General features: G+C 35.5%; 1 protein-coding gene across 2 annotated transcripts in view; it reads right to left on the reverse strand.

Moving 5' to 3' along the window:
• OPRM1 (opioid receptor mu 1) overlaps nucleotides 1–15,267 on the reverse strand; it is a 70,754-nt gene extending 55,487 nt beyond the window's left edge. For both annotated transcript variants that reach the window (XM_046006858.1, XM_046006859.1), the window contains exon 1: nucleotides 14,837–15,267. In XM_046006858.1, coding sequence (XP_045862814.1) covers nucleotides 14,837–15,129 — 293 coding nt within the window. In that variant the 5' untranslated portion in view covers nucleotides 15,130–15,267. The remainder of the gene's footprint in view (nucleotides 1–14,836) is intronic.
• Nucleotides 15,268–17,121: the final 1,854 nt, after the last annotated feature.

Genomic DNA, 17,121 nt, shown 5'->3' on the forward strand with positions numbered 1-17,121 from the left:
TAGGGAGGGCACGTTTTGCATGGAGCACTGGGTGTTGTGCAAAAACAATGAATACTGTTATGCTGAAAAAAATAAATAAAATAAAATGAAGAATGTATCAGAAAAAAAAAAAGGAAGTTTATAGTGATACAGTCCTCTCTCAAGAAACAAGAAAAACTCAAATAAAGAATTTAACCTTGCTCTTAAAGGAACTAGAAAAAAAAAAAAGAAAGAATAAACAAAGTCCAAAGGGAGTGGAAAGAAGTAAATAGCATAACAGTATTCATTGTTTTTGCACAACACCCAGTGAATACTGTTACGCTGAAAAAAATAAATAAAATGGAAAAAAAAAAAAAAAGAAGTGCACTTGTGCAAATGAGCACTGGGCAATGTATGGAAATGTTCGATCACCACATTTTACCTCTGAAACTTATGTTAACACTGTAAGATAACTATCCTGAAATTCAAGTTTCAAAAAAGTAAAACAATTTTTAAAAGATGGAAAAAAAAAAAGAAGTAAATAGCAGCGATAACATGGAAATAAATGAAATAGAGACTATTAAAAAGACAATAGAAAATGTCAATGAATGTAAGAGCTGGTTCTTTGAAAAGATAAACAAAATTTACAAACATGGGGTGCCTGGGTGCCTCAATGTCTGACTTCAGCTCAGGTAATGATCCTGGGGTCCTGGAATCAAGCCCTGCATCAGGCTCCCTGTTCAGCAGGAAGCCTGCTTCTCCCTCTTCCACTTCCTCTGTTTGTGTTCCTATTCTCACTGTGTTTCTCTCTGTCAAATAAATAAATAAGATCTTAAAAAATTACAAACATTTAGCTAGATTCACTAAGAAAACAGATGATAGATAAATAGATAGATAGATAGATACGATCAGAAAAGAAAAAGAGAAGTTACAACTGATACCACAGAAATACAAAAAATCATAAAAAATGACTCTGAAAAATTTTAGCCAATAAATTGGACAACCTAGAAGAAATAGATAAATTCCTAAAAACATAAAACCTATCAAAATGAGTATGATGAAACAGAAAATCTGAGCAGAATGATTACTAGCAAGGAGATAAAATCATTAATCAAAACCTCCCAACAAACAAAAATTCAGGACCAAAAGTCTTCATGGGTGAATTCTACCAAACATTCAAAGAGTATTTAATACCTATCCTTCTTTTCCAAAAAAACTGAAGAGAAGAGAATGTTTCCAAACTTATTTATGAGGCCAACATTACCCTGACACCAAAACCAGACAAAGAAATCATAGAAAAAGAAAATTACAGGCCAATATTCCTGAAGAACATATGCAAAAATCCTCAACAAAAGGTTAGCAAACCAAATTCAACAACACTTTAAAAGGATTATGCATCATGATCAAGTGAGATTTATTTTAGGAATGCAGAAATGGTTCAACATCTGCAAATAATCAATGTGATACACACACCACATTAACAAAATGAAGGATAAAAATCATGTGATCATTTCAACAGATGCAGAAAAACATTTGACAAAATTCAACACACATTTATGATAAAAACTCTCAATAAAGTGGATATAGAGAGAATGTGCCTCAATATAATAAAGGGACATATATAAGAAGCCTAAAACTAACATAATACTCAATCAGGAAAACTGAAAGTTTCCTCTAAGATAAATATTAAGAAAAGGTTGCCATTCTTGCCATTTTATTCAACATAGTATTGGAAGTCCTAGCCTTAGCAATTAGGCAACACAAAAGAAAAAAAAAAAAAAGTCCAAAATGGAGAGAAATAAAACTGTCTCTCTTTGCAGATGACATGATACTATAGATATAAAATACTAAAAACTCTATCAAAAAATTGTCAGAATTAATAAATGAATTCAATAAAATTTCATGATACATAATCAATATACAGAAATCTGCTGCACTTATATGCATTGATAACAAACTATCAGAAAGAGAAATTATTAAGAAAACAATTCCATATATGATTACATCAAAACAATAAATTACTTAGGAGTAAATTTAAGGAGATAAAAGATCTCTTTAAAAACTACAAGATATTGATGAAAGAAATCAAAGAGGACACAAATAAATGGAAAGGTATCCCATGTTCATGGATTGGAAGAATTAATATTGTAAAAATGTCAATATTACCAAAAGTCATCTATAAGTTCAATGCAGTCTCTATCAAGATCCCAATGGCATTTTTACAGAAGTAGAGAAAACACTTCTAATATGAAACCACAAAAGACCCTGAATAGCCAAAGAAATCTTGAGAAAGAATAAAATAGGAGATATCACATTTCCTGATTTCAAGCTATATTATAAAGTTATCATCATCAAAACAGTATGAGACTGGCATAAATACAGACAAATAGACCAACAGAACAGAATCAAGAGCCCAGAAATAAACTTAAACACATACAAGCAACTAATATTTGACAATGGAGCCAAGAATATGAAAGAGGGAAAAGACAGTCTCCAATGGTGCTGGAATTATTGGATATTCACATGTAAGAGAATGAAACTGAACCCATGTCTTACACCACTCATGAAAATTAACTCAAAATAGACTTAATACTTGTGTGTAAGACCTGAAACCATGAAACTCCTAGAAGACAACATGAGAACAAGTTTCCTTGATGTAGGTCTTGGTAATGATTTTTGGGGATATGACACAAAAATCACTGGCAACAAAATAAAAAATAAACAAATGGGACTACTTCAAACTAAAAAGCTTCTGAACAACAAAATAAATCATCAACAAAGTGAAAAGAGGACCTATGGAATGGGAAAAAGTATTTGGAAGCCATATATCTGGTAAAAAGGTAATAGCCAAGTATATAGAGGACTTGTATAACTCAATAACTTGAAAACAAATAACCTGATTAGAAATTGGGCAAAGGACCTGAATAGACCTTTATCCAAAGAGGATCTATAAAAGGGCCAACAGGTACATGGAAAAATGTTCATATTAGTCATTAGGGAAATGCAAATTAAAACCACAGTGATATACCACTTCATACCTCTTAGAATGACCATTATAAAAAAGTCAAGAATGCCATGCCAACAAATGCTGGCATGGTCACGGAGAACTGGGGACCCTTGTGCATAATGTAGGTTTTTAAATTCGTGTGTCAACCTTGGTATCTAGTGACAGACTGATGATTGATTCATATGGGAATCCATTCTATTTTCAAGCTATTCCTTTTGATTATGATAAATGATGATAAAAACATTAAACTTGTCTTCAAGTCTTCACTTCATGAAAGTGTCATATTTAATGTGGAACATAATTTCTGATTTTTTTCTTCATCTGTGTTTTTAAAATATTTCCTTTTAAAACATTTGCATATGCAGTCAAACCTCATTATGAATGGATTCTGTATCTGCAAACAACCTTACATGCTAGAATGTATTTTAACCTTGAAAATCTTTACTTTTGGGTTTTTGTGGTCATTTGCAGATATGTACAGAGTTATGAGAAATTTGAATTGCTCTGATGGGTAAGTTCTCAGCTGACATAAAAGCAACACTCTGATGTCCCATTTTAGCTGTCAGACTCTAAATGTCTCCGTTCTGAGGTTCATTAAGTGATTCATTTATTTTTTTATTATTTTTAAAAAATTTAAATTGAATTAATTAACATATAGTGTATTATTAATTTCAGAGGTAGAGTTTAATGATCCATCTGTTGCATATAACACCTGGTGCTCATTACATCATGTGCCCTCCTTAATGCCTACTACTCAGTTACCCCATCCCCACCTTACCTCCCCTACAGGAACCCTTAGTTTGTTTCTTATAGTTAAGAGTCTCAGGGTTTATCTCCCTCTCTGATTTTCTTATCTTATTTTTCTCTCCCTTCCCCTATGATCCTGTTTTGTTTCTTAAATTCCACAAATGAGTGAAATCGTATAATAATTGTCTTTCTCTGATTGACTTATTTCACTTAGCATAATACCCATTAGTTCCATTCATGTCATTGCAAATGATAACAGCTCATCCTTTTTGATGTTCGAGTAATATTTCATTGTATATATACCACCTCTTTTTTTTTTTTTAAAGGTTTTTTATTTTATTTATTTGCCAGAGAAAGAGACAGTGAGAGAGGCAACACAAGCAGAGGGAGTGGGAAAGAGAGAAGCAGGCTTCCTGCTGAGCAAGGAGCCCAATGTTTGTCTCAGTCCCAGGACCCTGGGATCGTGACCTGAGCCAAAGGCAGATGCTTAGTGACTAAACCACCCAGCCATCCCTATACCACATCTTCTTTATCCATTCATCTGTCGATGGACATCTGGGCTGTTTTCATAGTTTGGCTATTGTGGGCACTACCACTATAAACATTGGGGTGCAGATGCCCCTTCAGATCATTATGTCTGTAACCTTTGGGTAAATACCTAGTAGTGCAGTTGCTCAGTCATAGGGTAGCTCTATTTTTGATTTTTTGAGGAACCTCCATACCACTTTCCAGAGTGACTCTACCAGCATGCATTACCACTAGCAGTGTAACATGTCTTCAAAGGCAAGGAAAACAAAAGCAAAAATGAACTATTGGGACTTCATCAAGATAAAATCTTTTGCACAGCAAAGGAAACAGTTGACAAAACCAAAAGACAACCTACTGAATGGGAGAAGATATTTGCAAATGTCTTATCAGATAAAGGTCTACTATCCAAGATCTATACAGAACTTACCAAACTCTACACTCAAAGAACAAATAATCCAGTCAAGAAATGGACAAAAGACATAAACAGACATTTTCCCCAAAAATACATACAAATGGCCAACAGACATATGAAAAGATGCTCAACATCACTCAGCATTAGGGAAATATAAATCAAAACCACAATGAGATACCACCTCACTCCAGTCAGAATGGCTAAAATTATCAAGTCAGGAAATGACCGATGTTGGCAAAGATGTGGAGAAAGGGGAATCCCCTTATTTAGTGACACATTTATAGCATTTTTGTGTTTTTTGTTAGTGATCTCAGTGTTTAAAATGGACCTCAAACAGAGTGCTGAAGTGCTATCAGGTGTTTAGGTGTTTCTAAGTATAAGATAGTAGTGACGTGTCTAATGGAGAAGGTAGGTCTCTTAGATGAGCTTCATTTAGGCATTAGTTATAATACTGTTGATCATACATTCAATGTTAATGATTCAACAATATACACTAAACAGATACCTTCAAACAGAAGCACAAATAAGAGAGTTATGTTTTGATTAATTGATACAAATGAAATTGGAGGCTCATAGGAACCTAACCCTGCATCTCCCCTAGAAGTAAAGCTTCAGTCTTCTCTAATTTACTAATCACAATGACTTCATAGAACATAACTATTATGAATAATGAGAATTGACTATTAACTTTTTATTTTTCTTATTCTTTAAAATTACTTTCTGTATTTCAGTCATGAGTTCAATCTGTTTCCTATTTAAAATTTTTGGACTTACACATCTATCATCTATCCATTTATCTATATATTTATGTGAATTTATTTATTTACTTGTGTGTATGTGTGTGAATTTATGATTTGTTGATATTAATCTATTGGTACAGATCAGTTTTCATGACTCAAGTTATAAAAGCTAAATGCCCATGAACAAAGCAGTGAATGGAGAGAATTGATCAATGAAAATTTATATCTGAATACTTTGAGGTGAATTTGAAATGCTGAAAACTTTCAACTGCGAAATATTTCAAAGATGCATGGTCCTTTTGTTAAACTTGAGATGTTTAAGTTTCTTAGCTACAGCAGACAAATAGTTGTACATCAGATCTTCAATGATTAGGAAAAGACATTTTGTAAAAGCATGAGAAAATTCCCAGATTTTTCACAATCAGAACATTTATCATGGATTATGAGCTTGGTTGTAGCAGTACTATGGGGAGGCGGCAAAGAGACATGGCTTTAAGTTGAGACTTGAAGAACAAGGCTTTTATTAGAAAAAGTAGATGATAGGGGAAAATAGAAAGAAGTAAAGAAAAAACTATAGAGGAAATTAATATGTAGTGTATCTGGAGACAGTGAATGTGTTAAGTTGGTTGAATTTATTTAGTTTTTATTTTAAAAAATATTTTATTTATTTGTTTTGAGAGAGAGAGAGTGAGAGCACACCGGCGGAAGGGGCAGGAGAGGGAGAGGGAATCTTAAGCAGACTCCATGCTTAGCATGCAGACTGATGTGGGGCTCGATCCCATGATCCTGAGATCATGACCTGATCCCAAACCAAAAGCTGGACATTTAACCCACTGAACCACCTAGGTACCCTTGGCTTAATTTATTTATCATTAATTTAAATTATTAAGAATACTTTTTTTTGTATGAATGATTACCATTTGAATCACTTTAGGACATCTACTTATATGTAAATAATAAGATAACACATGATTGAATTCGAAAAATTATACAACTGTACTCGACAATATTCTTGCCTGGGCAGAAACTTATATCCAGAGCAGAATAATGTCTCTCTCATTAAAACCCATCCCAGTTTCCATCAAGTGTGAGAGCCCTATCCACCCTACTTTAGAATGCAACAACTAGAATATAATTAATTTCTGAAAGCAAATATTAAAGCAATCTTTACATGAATTAAAAGGAGAATGAAAAAGAGAGAGGGAGAAAGGAAGAGAGAGGATGTTAGAGAAGGAGAGAGAGAAATACATAGGAGAGAAGAGAAGAGGGGTGTCAGGGTTTAAGCTGAATTTGAGGGGTCTGAGTTCAGGCAAAATCCTATGTGTGAACTTTGAGGCCCAACCATAGGCAATTACAAAGGCTTATCTAACAGGCTTCATGGGGAAAATCTGCCCTCCTCACAACAGACTTGGTACATAATCTGGAGGAGGTTGTGATCAAGGACTCATGCTCCTCTTCCACCTCAACAAACATGCTCTTCGATGTAGTATATATGTGTGTGTGTATATCTATCTATATCTATATATACACACGCACATACATACATTCACACTAGAATACTATGCAGCCATCAAAACCCCCCAAATCTTGCCATTTGCAATGATGTGGACGGAACTAGAGGGTATTATGCCAAGCGAAATAAATCAATCAGAGAAAGGCAATTATCATATGATCTCTGGATCTTTGTAATATAAGGAATTTGAAAGACAGGATGGGGAGTCATGGGGATAAGCGAGGGGAAAAATGAAACAAGATGGGACCAGGAGGGAGACGAACCATAAGAGATTCTTAATCTCAGGAAACAAGGGTTGCTGGAGGGGAGGGGGATGGGAGGGATAAGATGGCTGGGTGATGGACATTGGGTAGGTTATGTACTATGGTGAGTGCTATGAATTGTTTAAGACTGATAATTCACAGACCTATACCTCTGAAACAAATAATAACTATATGTCAATAAAAATTTTAAAAAGAAAAGATGTATATGCATTGCTAGTCCAACAGCCTCCATTTGAAGTCTCCTTGTTGAGGAGCCCTTGAGAAGGTTATTTTCAAGTGTCTCTGTTGAGACCTCCATATCAGGAGTTATGGAAAAAACTCTCCTCTCTTACTCCATACTTTCCCATTCCTATTCTTTCACCTCTCCCTCCGTCTGGTCTGTGGGTAAATAAAATATGTTTTTTGGGGCCCTGTGCACAACAAGATGATGACCTTCTTTCCCCCTCTGTCACATCTATACTCATACATGTAACCTGGTGCTCTTCTGTTGGGAAAAATTGAACAGTGGGAAGCTGACACCTTTTTCCTGTTTCATGTCTTGCTTATACTCTCACAATGAATGAATAAATTCTTGACTATTGCTTTCAATTAGTCTCATTGTATTAACTGACAAGCACAAAACTGGCAGCTCAGCATTTTCTCTCTCTGGCAGACTCCATTTGAGCTTATTTAGAATCCAAAGGGTGAGATGGAATGAAACCAAGTTTATTTAATTTGGTAGATCATTACTTTTTTCTCTACATAGTACAGCTACAAAAATTATGGAGAAACAGTCCTTGAAGTTGCCACAGGAATTCTTACTATTAGAAGGGACTCCAAGATTTTTAGTTTAATTCTCACATTTTATAGGCGAGGAGAATGAGGCACAGAACAATTTGAAGTTGAGTCACAATTGACACTTAGGGTTCTGAGCTAAAGCCACTTTTTTTTCCATGTAACCTTTCCATTCTAAATGTCTATCTTGGTTCAAGGACCCTCACCCTGAAGAATTTGTGGAGAAAGAAAGTGGCCTGAAGCGACACAGATGGCTAAGGGAAAGGAGGTGCTAAAACAAACTCATTATAAAATGTTTCTTGTACATGACATTTCTTGTATCTGTTGTTTCAGCTCACTTTGAGGATCCTGAAATTTTCTTGAGCCCAGTTACTATAAGAAATCTTGTAGTTATTACACAACTTGGAATCAGTGGAGAAGGGGGTGGTAGTTTTTGTCTTCTGATAATTTGTTAGAAGGTACAGGAGGTTTTATTTCTTTTCCATATCAGAGACCCACTGCCAGCGTCCTCTTGAATTCAAGAAGTAATCTGGACACCACACATGATTGTTGTCATAAAGCAAAAATGTACTAAGAAAGACTTTCCTGAATCCTGAGGCAGGAAAACAAATAAAAGGAAATCTTGACTCATGAACTCTTTTGTTTTACAACATTGTCTGAGAGTGCTCTAGAAATTCCTTGAAGGTACCTTGGAGACAGCAGTGGAGTGTAGGATAGGGGTAGCAGTTGAGCAGTACTGTCTGGTTGCAGCATGTGATTAATCCTGAATAGTTCCTTTGATCTCTTTTATATGTTGGCCTACAAGTTCTTGAAGTAAGTGTCTGGAGACTACTGTCATAAATCATTATTTTAGTTCATATAAATTAAACTTTATGAAGGTTAAAGATATGAAATTCTCATATTTTAACATTTCACATGTTTAGTCTTGGTATTTATCATTAATGTATTTAAAAATTTTTTTTAAATATTTTATTTATTTGACAGAGAGAAATCACAACTAGGCAGAGAGGCAGGCAGAGAGAGAGGAGGAAGCAGGCTCCCCGCAGAGCAGAGACCCCTATGCAAGGCTCCATCCCAGGACCCTGGGATCATGACCTGAGCCGAAGGCAGAGGTTTTAACCCACTGAGCCACCCAGGTGCCCCTCATTAATGTATTTTAAAATGCCACATTGTTTTACATTATTTATGGAAACCAAAATAATTTTATTTTAATTAATACCTAAAGTGGAATAATGGAAGAAGTAACATTTTCAACTTTAATGTGTAAAAAGTTCTCTAAGATATTCAAAATTCGGAAGTAAGTGTTAGCATTTATTACTTGAATGACATTTTGAAGTAGTCAGAAACCAATTATTTTTATTTCCTTCTTGGAATAGAGAAATTATACCTAGGTTTTATTTATGAACAGACTTACTTACTGTAGCAGTTGCCAGAAATTTTTTCCCCAAATATTGGATGCAAGTATTAATGAAAATATTAGTTCAAGAAAACACTTGCAAAGAAATCTTTAGAATGATTTTTAACACAGATTTAGAGATAAGTTAAAAGTATTAAGGAGGGCTAGTTCTTTGACATCTTGTTTCTATCATTGATCTGCTGGAACTAGAATAATTCTGGGAAAATAGTGGAATTATGTCTAAATTAACATTAATGTAAAATATAAATTTTAATACGTAAAGTTCAAAGAACATGTTTAAAAGATTGTATTTTGGGGCGCCTGTGTGGCTCAGTGGGTTAAAGCCTCTGCCTTTGGCTCAGGTCATGATCACAGGGTCCTGGGATGGAGCCTTGCATAGGGGTCTCTGCTCCGCGGGGAGCCTGCTTCCCCCTCTCTCTCTGCCTGCCTCTCTGCCTACTTGTGATCGCTCGCTCTGTCAAATTAAAAAAAAAAAAATTTAAAAAAAGAGAGTGAGCTTTCTCTCTGCCTGCCTCAACCTGTGATCTCTGTCAAATAAATAAATAAGAATCTTAAAAAAAAAGAAAAAAAGATTATATTTTGTTGTCGAAAAACACATCAGAAATAAAAGTTTAAAAATACTCATGTGAATGATAACCACCAAATTTACATTAATAATAGTCTCTGGGGAAGCAGTATAATAGGAGAAGAAAGGAAGTTTCTTATACATATATATTACATATATATAATGAAATTTATAAATTACAAATTATTATAGATATACAATTATGTATTACATAATATATAGTCATACATAATTACGAATTACATACTATATAATTATAAAAATAATGGATATTATTATATATAATATATAATATATATTGCTAGAAGTATATATAATTATTATAATTATATATAATTTTTAAAGGTGAAGAATCTTCTGTTACTCTCTAGACATTCCTTTATGTTGGAAATGTTACATAAAATATAAGACAGCTCATTCTTTCAAGAAGGAAAAACGAGAAGGAAAAGAAACTGATTGATAACACTATGTGAATGACAGACATAGCATGCAAATGAGGAAATGAAAAGTAACTTTTGTTTTCGGGACACACGGAAGAAGACTGTTCTGACAGAATTAGCACCTGTGTGGGAAACAGCAGTTAAAGTTGAAATTGTAATAGATGATACTAAAAGCTCTCCATTGTGAAGTAAAAAGAATACAATTAAATTCTTATGTTTTCATGTAAACCATTATGTCAAAGACAGATTTTCTTTTTTCCCTTTGAATCCAACCTCTAACTAGGATATTTTATAGTTTTAAAAAAAGAAAGTGAGGGGTGCCTGGGTGGCTCAGTGTGTTAAGTTTCTGCCTTCAGCTCAGGTCATGATCTCAGGGTCCTGGGATTGAGCCCCACATTGGGCTCTCTGCTCAGCAGGGAGCCTGCTTCCCCCTCTCTCTCTGCCTGCCTCTCCGCCTACTTGTGATTGCTAGCTCTGTCAAATAAAAAAAAAATCTTTAAAAAAAGAGAGTGAGCTTTATTGGTATTTGAGCTTTCTAAATAAAAATCTTTTATTTTATAAAAATTACTTGTGATCATATTCAGGGACATAAGCATTGAAATTAATTCATACATATATATGTATTTGTAGATAGATGTACATGTAAATACAACATATATAAACTTACATAAAATATTGTTATTCCTTATTTTCCCAGCAACTTATATATGAAGTCAAAAAGCTTGTAGTTCTGTTCCAATCAGGCATGACTGATCACTTCATAGTTTAAACCTGAATCAAATATTTAGTATATAGAACAAGTGTTTTAAAATGAGAAATACTTTTTAGTGAAAGAAAAATGACAATAAAATCTTGCATATATTTAAATGCTCTGCTCTGATAACGAGTCATATTGAGAATTCATCCAGTCATACTAAGAAATAATCTGAAAAATGAAGACAATATTGAACACTCTTCATTGGTAATTTATTGGGAAGGATGGTTTACACAGTTCATAAAGAGCTAATGGCTTCTAACCCTTTACTTTTTTAAAATAGTGTGTGCACAGGCCATATTCATGACTATATGAACAAATTTTTGGAAGAATATATCACAAAATAAATACATGTGTGATGATATCAGTTTTTATATTTATGGTTATTTCTATACTTGGGTCAGGTGTTCTCACAAAGTGAAACATGCTGGTTGCTATAACTTTGTGTACTATTTTGGTTAATTTAAAAAAATTCTATTTCTTTTAAAAATTTGACTTTTAAGTAATCTTCACACTTAACGTGAGGCTTGAACTCACAATCTCAAGATTAAGAGCTGTGTGCTCCACTCTCTGAGGCAGTGAAGTGCCCCTAGTAAACAGTCTTGACAATAATAAAGTATCATCCCATTTGAAATAATTGCTAAATTTTATAATATTTTATCTCCATATTCTTTAGAATCTGTGGTAATTTTTATAATATTATATTATTATTAATGTAATATTATTTTATTATTATATTATTATAATAATATTATCTTGCAAGTAATATTTTTTCTTTAAAATTGAAAAAGTTTTCATGTGGTGAATAATTTTAATATTTTTATCATTTAACATCTGGATTTTGAATCTTTGGATCATATGATGGTATCTCTTTTCCTCCCTTATGTTCCTTAGAATAGCACAGTGTAAGAATTCTACTTAAGTTATACTATTTAATAATGTTGTTGATGAAGGTATGATGGTGGAGTTGAGACATTGAGCAAAAATAGTATGAATCATGGCATCTGTATTGCCAGTTACTTTTGTTGTTGTTTTGGTTGCTATAGTCATCTGAGACTCATAATTCATTTGATGTATTAAAATGTTCTAATAAATATCACCTTAATTTAGATAGAAGACTGTAACTTGACCATTAACTGCACTTGACCATTCAAAATTATTTGTTGAATTTTAAATAATAGCAGGAAGTAAGCATTTCACCTCAATAAGATGTAGCATTATAGTCATCTTTTTAACAGGGACAATAATATCTCTGAACTATCATTTTGTAGTGAAAACACTACAGCCTGGAGACAGTCCAGTTAAATATTCTAAGCTGAATAAACATATTTTATTCAATCCCCAAATGTTTTCTTCACTACTTCATTGGTCACTAAATTGTCCATTTTTCTGTTTCACTGTCATATTCTCAGAGGGTTACTTGACTATGGAATTAAACACCCAACTGGTCATAGGTGGATATTTGGGGTGACCTTTCAAATTGTACTGCATTTTGTTCCAACTTTTGGTAAAGAGAAGTACAACATAATGTCATGTTGTCACTAAGACGCAATGTCCCTATGCTTCTCCAAGTCATCAAGAGGTCAGAGGTAGTGCCTTTAAAAGAAAATCAACCAGCAATTACTTAAACACTGAAATAAGACCAATCTTCTTATTTCACAGCAAGTTGCTGCTTTATCGGCTCTCTCTTTATAGAAAAGCATAAGCTAGAGGGGAGAAAAATAAGGAAGGACAATACCAGGAGAAGCAATAAAAGGGAATAAAGGGTTATGTTTCAGACAGCAGGATTTCTAGAGACTTTGGTAATCTCTCTTCATCATTTATTCTTCAGGATTCCAGACATAAATTTGGGGGTACTTTATTATTTCCACATTATTACTGCTAATTAAATCTACTTTGTCAATATTTTAGTTGAATTAACTCAAATCATGATTTACCACGCTAATAACAAGAAAATTATATTGGCTAAGATAGATATTATATTGAACTAATACAGTGTTACTGAACTAATGAACTACCTGTCCTTGAAGAAATCATTAATACTTTCTGTGCCTCAGTTTACTCATCTACCATAGGTAAACTCTAGGTTCCCTTCTAGCCCTATGAGCTTATGATTCTATGAATATTCTTAGGACATATGAGAAACATATTTTCTCTTCATAAGGCAGGCCTTTAATTATGATTTTTATTAAAACTGTAAGTAAGACTGGGTTTTTATCTTTGATAGGAGTCTTTGTATTACATTATACATGGTAAATATTTTAAAAAATAAATTCTTCTATTGATTTTCTTCCTGCATTTTCCCTTCTGTTGTTAGCCTTCTTCTCAATAGATGGTGCTCTTTTCTCAGAGACTGTTTATCTTATTCCTCATCAAAAGATTAGAGAAATTAGTTTTATTCTTTAACAATCATTAATTAAGGCAATCAGACATACAAGGAATAATCGATTACAAGCAACGTGCAGAACTTGATCATGAAAGCATAATAGGAAAAATAAGTGTTAAATGATTAAGGAACTCCATTAAAACCTGCAGTACTTGCTGAATAGATGAAAAATATTGCAACTAAGTATGAAATTGCCATGTTCTCTACATACATATAACCCCAAGTAGGAAGAACATCTCAAATTAGAAATCATTTTAAAGTGTTAAAATATTTATTTACCTTAACAGAAATGCATATATAGTATTGCATTATTATCATTAGGACTTGAATGTGCACACCAACACTAACACAGTTAATATTGAAAGCTTGCACACTCTTTGCCAAATAAACCTAGAGCATCTAGGTAAACAGAAAATGGGCCACAAAATTTTGAAATAATTTCACGGATAAAGACAGATTTTCCTCCCAGAGCAACCACTGTAACTTCCTATATAATAGTTTATAATCCAGAATTATGAGCTTTTGGTCACTTCTAATTGGCTTCCACTTTCAGAGGATTTGGAAAACAGTCATGCTCTGCATTTCTTCCAAAACACACTATTTATTCCCAATTCAGTTTGTGACTCCCCTAGCAGATCTGGCAGCTGCCAACTGCAAAATGGTCTAGGCAACACAACTGTCACATTTGTTACTACAAAGCAACACATTTTCTGCAGAGAGACACCAGAAAAACTTTCTCACTGAGTGTTCTCAGGATAGAAAGAACCTTGGGGTAAGGACAAGTGTGACAAGCGAATGGGGGTGGTAGTGTGGTGCAGTAAAGTACAGGTAAGCCAGCAGGGATAGGAAAGTTGCCAAGGTTCATGTCTGAAAAGAACTGAGAAGGAGATTGGCCTCATCAAGAAACCTAACTAGAATTCCTCTTCCATTATTCACAAATTACTGTTTCCACAGCTCCTGTGGAAGGGACTGTGGGATTCTGTGCCCAAGAACCCTCTTGTCTCAGTGTAAGTGAGCTCTAAGACAGAGCATATATATATATATATATATATATTTTTTTTTTTTTTTTCCCCTCCCAGAGCTTTACATCTTCTACCAAGGCAACTTCTCTGCTACTGAAATTTTTGATTCTTTCTTTAACAGTGGAAGGAAAAATCGAAAAGTGGATTTTTGCACTCACAACAACCACTCTATTCATTGTCACCCCCTTATTCTCCCTTGTTTACCTCCCTTCTCTCATCCTCCCGCCAAACACTGCTTGGGGCGTCAGGTGTCCCTTTATGCCCTATTAGCTGCTGAAGTCTCTGGTGGGAGTCCTGGCGCCTTCCTTACCTGACAATCACATACATGACCAGGAAGTTTCCGAAGAGACCCACCACGCACACGATGGAGTAGAGTGCCATGATGGTGATGGCCGTGATCATGGAAGGACTGCCGGTCGGAGGGCACGAGCTGTCGCTCCCGCCCAGCGCGGTGCGGTTCGGACCGCATGGGTCGGACAGGTTGCCATCTAGGTGGGAGAAGTTGACCCAGGAACCGGGACTAGGTGCCAGGGAGCAACTTGAAGAGTGCGCATAGGGATCAGTGCAATTGCTGGCATTGGTGGGGACGGTGCTGCTGTCCATGGTGCTGACGGCTGGCTGGGACCTCGCTATGAGGTAAACCCGAGCACCCAGACTTTTCCAGGTTCCACGCGTCTCGGCCGCTTCCTCTCGCCGCTGCCACAGTTCCTGCTATTTCTTACAGAGATCAGCCCTGGTGCAGTCAGAGAGGAGCGTCAGGTAGAATGGGAGAGGGGGGATCTGACATTATCCACTGCTTGTAAACCCCTTCCGCCTTAGTAGTAGAGACACATCCTCAACCTCACAGCGCTATGGGGAGGGGAGGGAGGGCTGTGAGGGATCCGGAGGCTGGAGGAGGGGAGGGAGGAAAGAGAAGGGGTGGATTTTGCGCAAAGCAATCCAACCAGTTGGTCTGTCTCCCCATTCGGCACTCGTCCATGCAAACACCACTAAGGAGGGGCAGAATGGGGAAGGGAGTTGGAGGGAAGGGGCGGGGGAGACAGAGAGTTAGTTCTTGGCAGCAGTAAAGCATAAGACAGGGGGCTGACATCAGTCTATTTTCCCAGCTCCGTTTTCTCTGTGTAATACGAAAGGAAAGACGTTGGCCTGGTGCAACCGGGACAATCCTTACATCCCATCGCTCTTCCAGCCTTCCAGTCTGCTGAAATCATTCGGGACAGGTTACACTAACTCCTTTTCTTTGCCTTTTCCTTGCCTCAGTCCTGCACGTACACGCAAAAGTAACCGTGTTTTTTACATCACTAAATGAGAATTTTCGCAACCCTTCAAACCTGTCTGGAAAAAAAAAAGTGGTCCTGTCTCTGGAAAAAGAAGTGAGAAACAACTTTTGTGTAGGAAACCTGTTCCTTTTATTCCAGATTCCCCTAATTTCTGTTAAAGTAGAAGTTCTAGTTACACCTGAGTTCTGTCTTGGTGGAGGGACGAGGCACAAGAGCTTGTTATAGAAATCAGGGGGTTGTGGCATCCAGGAAAGCCAACCAAGAATAATGGTGAGCCTCCACATCCCAAATCTCAAAGATCCATTTAGAATTGTTTATTACCCTTTTATTGCCAGACTTCCTACATGGACATGAGCTTCTCAGTAACAGTTCTCAAAATCAGAGGTTTGCATTATTTCAGTCTGTTTCCTAGTGTAGAGATTCCAGGAGGAATTTCGCAAACATCTGGAACTGGAGTGGCCCATACAAAGTTGAGGAACATTGATGCATTTTAAAATTTGATACCTAACTTCCAAGACCCCAAATACTTCAATTTTGGAAATAAATTTGTAAATCAACCAGGGGTAAGATGTTTTTATTGTTGTTGTTTATTTGGTGTTTTTTTTTTTTTGTAAATTAGCACTAATTGTGAAGTAAATCTCCTAACTGTAAGTGTATTTGTGTATGTATATATCTTTTAACAATATGCATTGGTATTAGATATCCCCAATTGGTTGTAGAAAACAACACTTTTGGGGAACAGGAAGAGAAGTGGGTTAGGGAGCTTAAGAACATTTAATTCCAATATTATTTCTACCATTTTCTTCAAAACAGATAACTCACAGGTAAACTCCATTAATCATAGGTTACGTTACCGATTTTCAGCATTATTTTTATCCTTTTACACTAAAGGGTATAATTTCATCAGTAAAAGTTCATACAGATCTCCTAAGGACTGGTAAAAATACCTTGCCACGTATTCTCATATGAGTTAGTATACGACTTTACACACATTGGGCTGAAATCTGTCTGACATTATTTAGTCTCTTGAGGACACATAGAACCAGTTGAAGCTTATTTCATGTGAGAGATAAATAAGCACAATGCAATAAGCCCTGGCCTTGGGCTCAAATCATTTTGTGAATTTTGGATTTATAACTATTTAGCTGTGTGAGCTATCTCACTGAATGACAGTTTTGTTATCAGTAAAAAAAATGTTGGGGCACCTGGGTGGCTCAGTGGGTTAAAGCCTCTGCCTTCGGCTCAGGTCATGATTCCAGGGTCCTGGGATTGAGCCCCACATCGGGCTGTCTGCTCCGCGGAGAGCCTGCTTCCT

This window comes from Meles meles, chromosome 5 (genome assembly GCF_922984935.1).
Source record: "Meles meles chromosome 5, mMelMel3.1 paternal haplotype, whole genome shotgun sequence".
Classification (NCBI taxonomy): Eukaryota; Metazoa; Chordata; class Mammalia; order Carnivora; family Mustelidae; genus Meles; species Meles meles.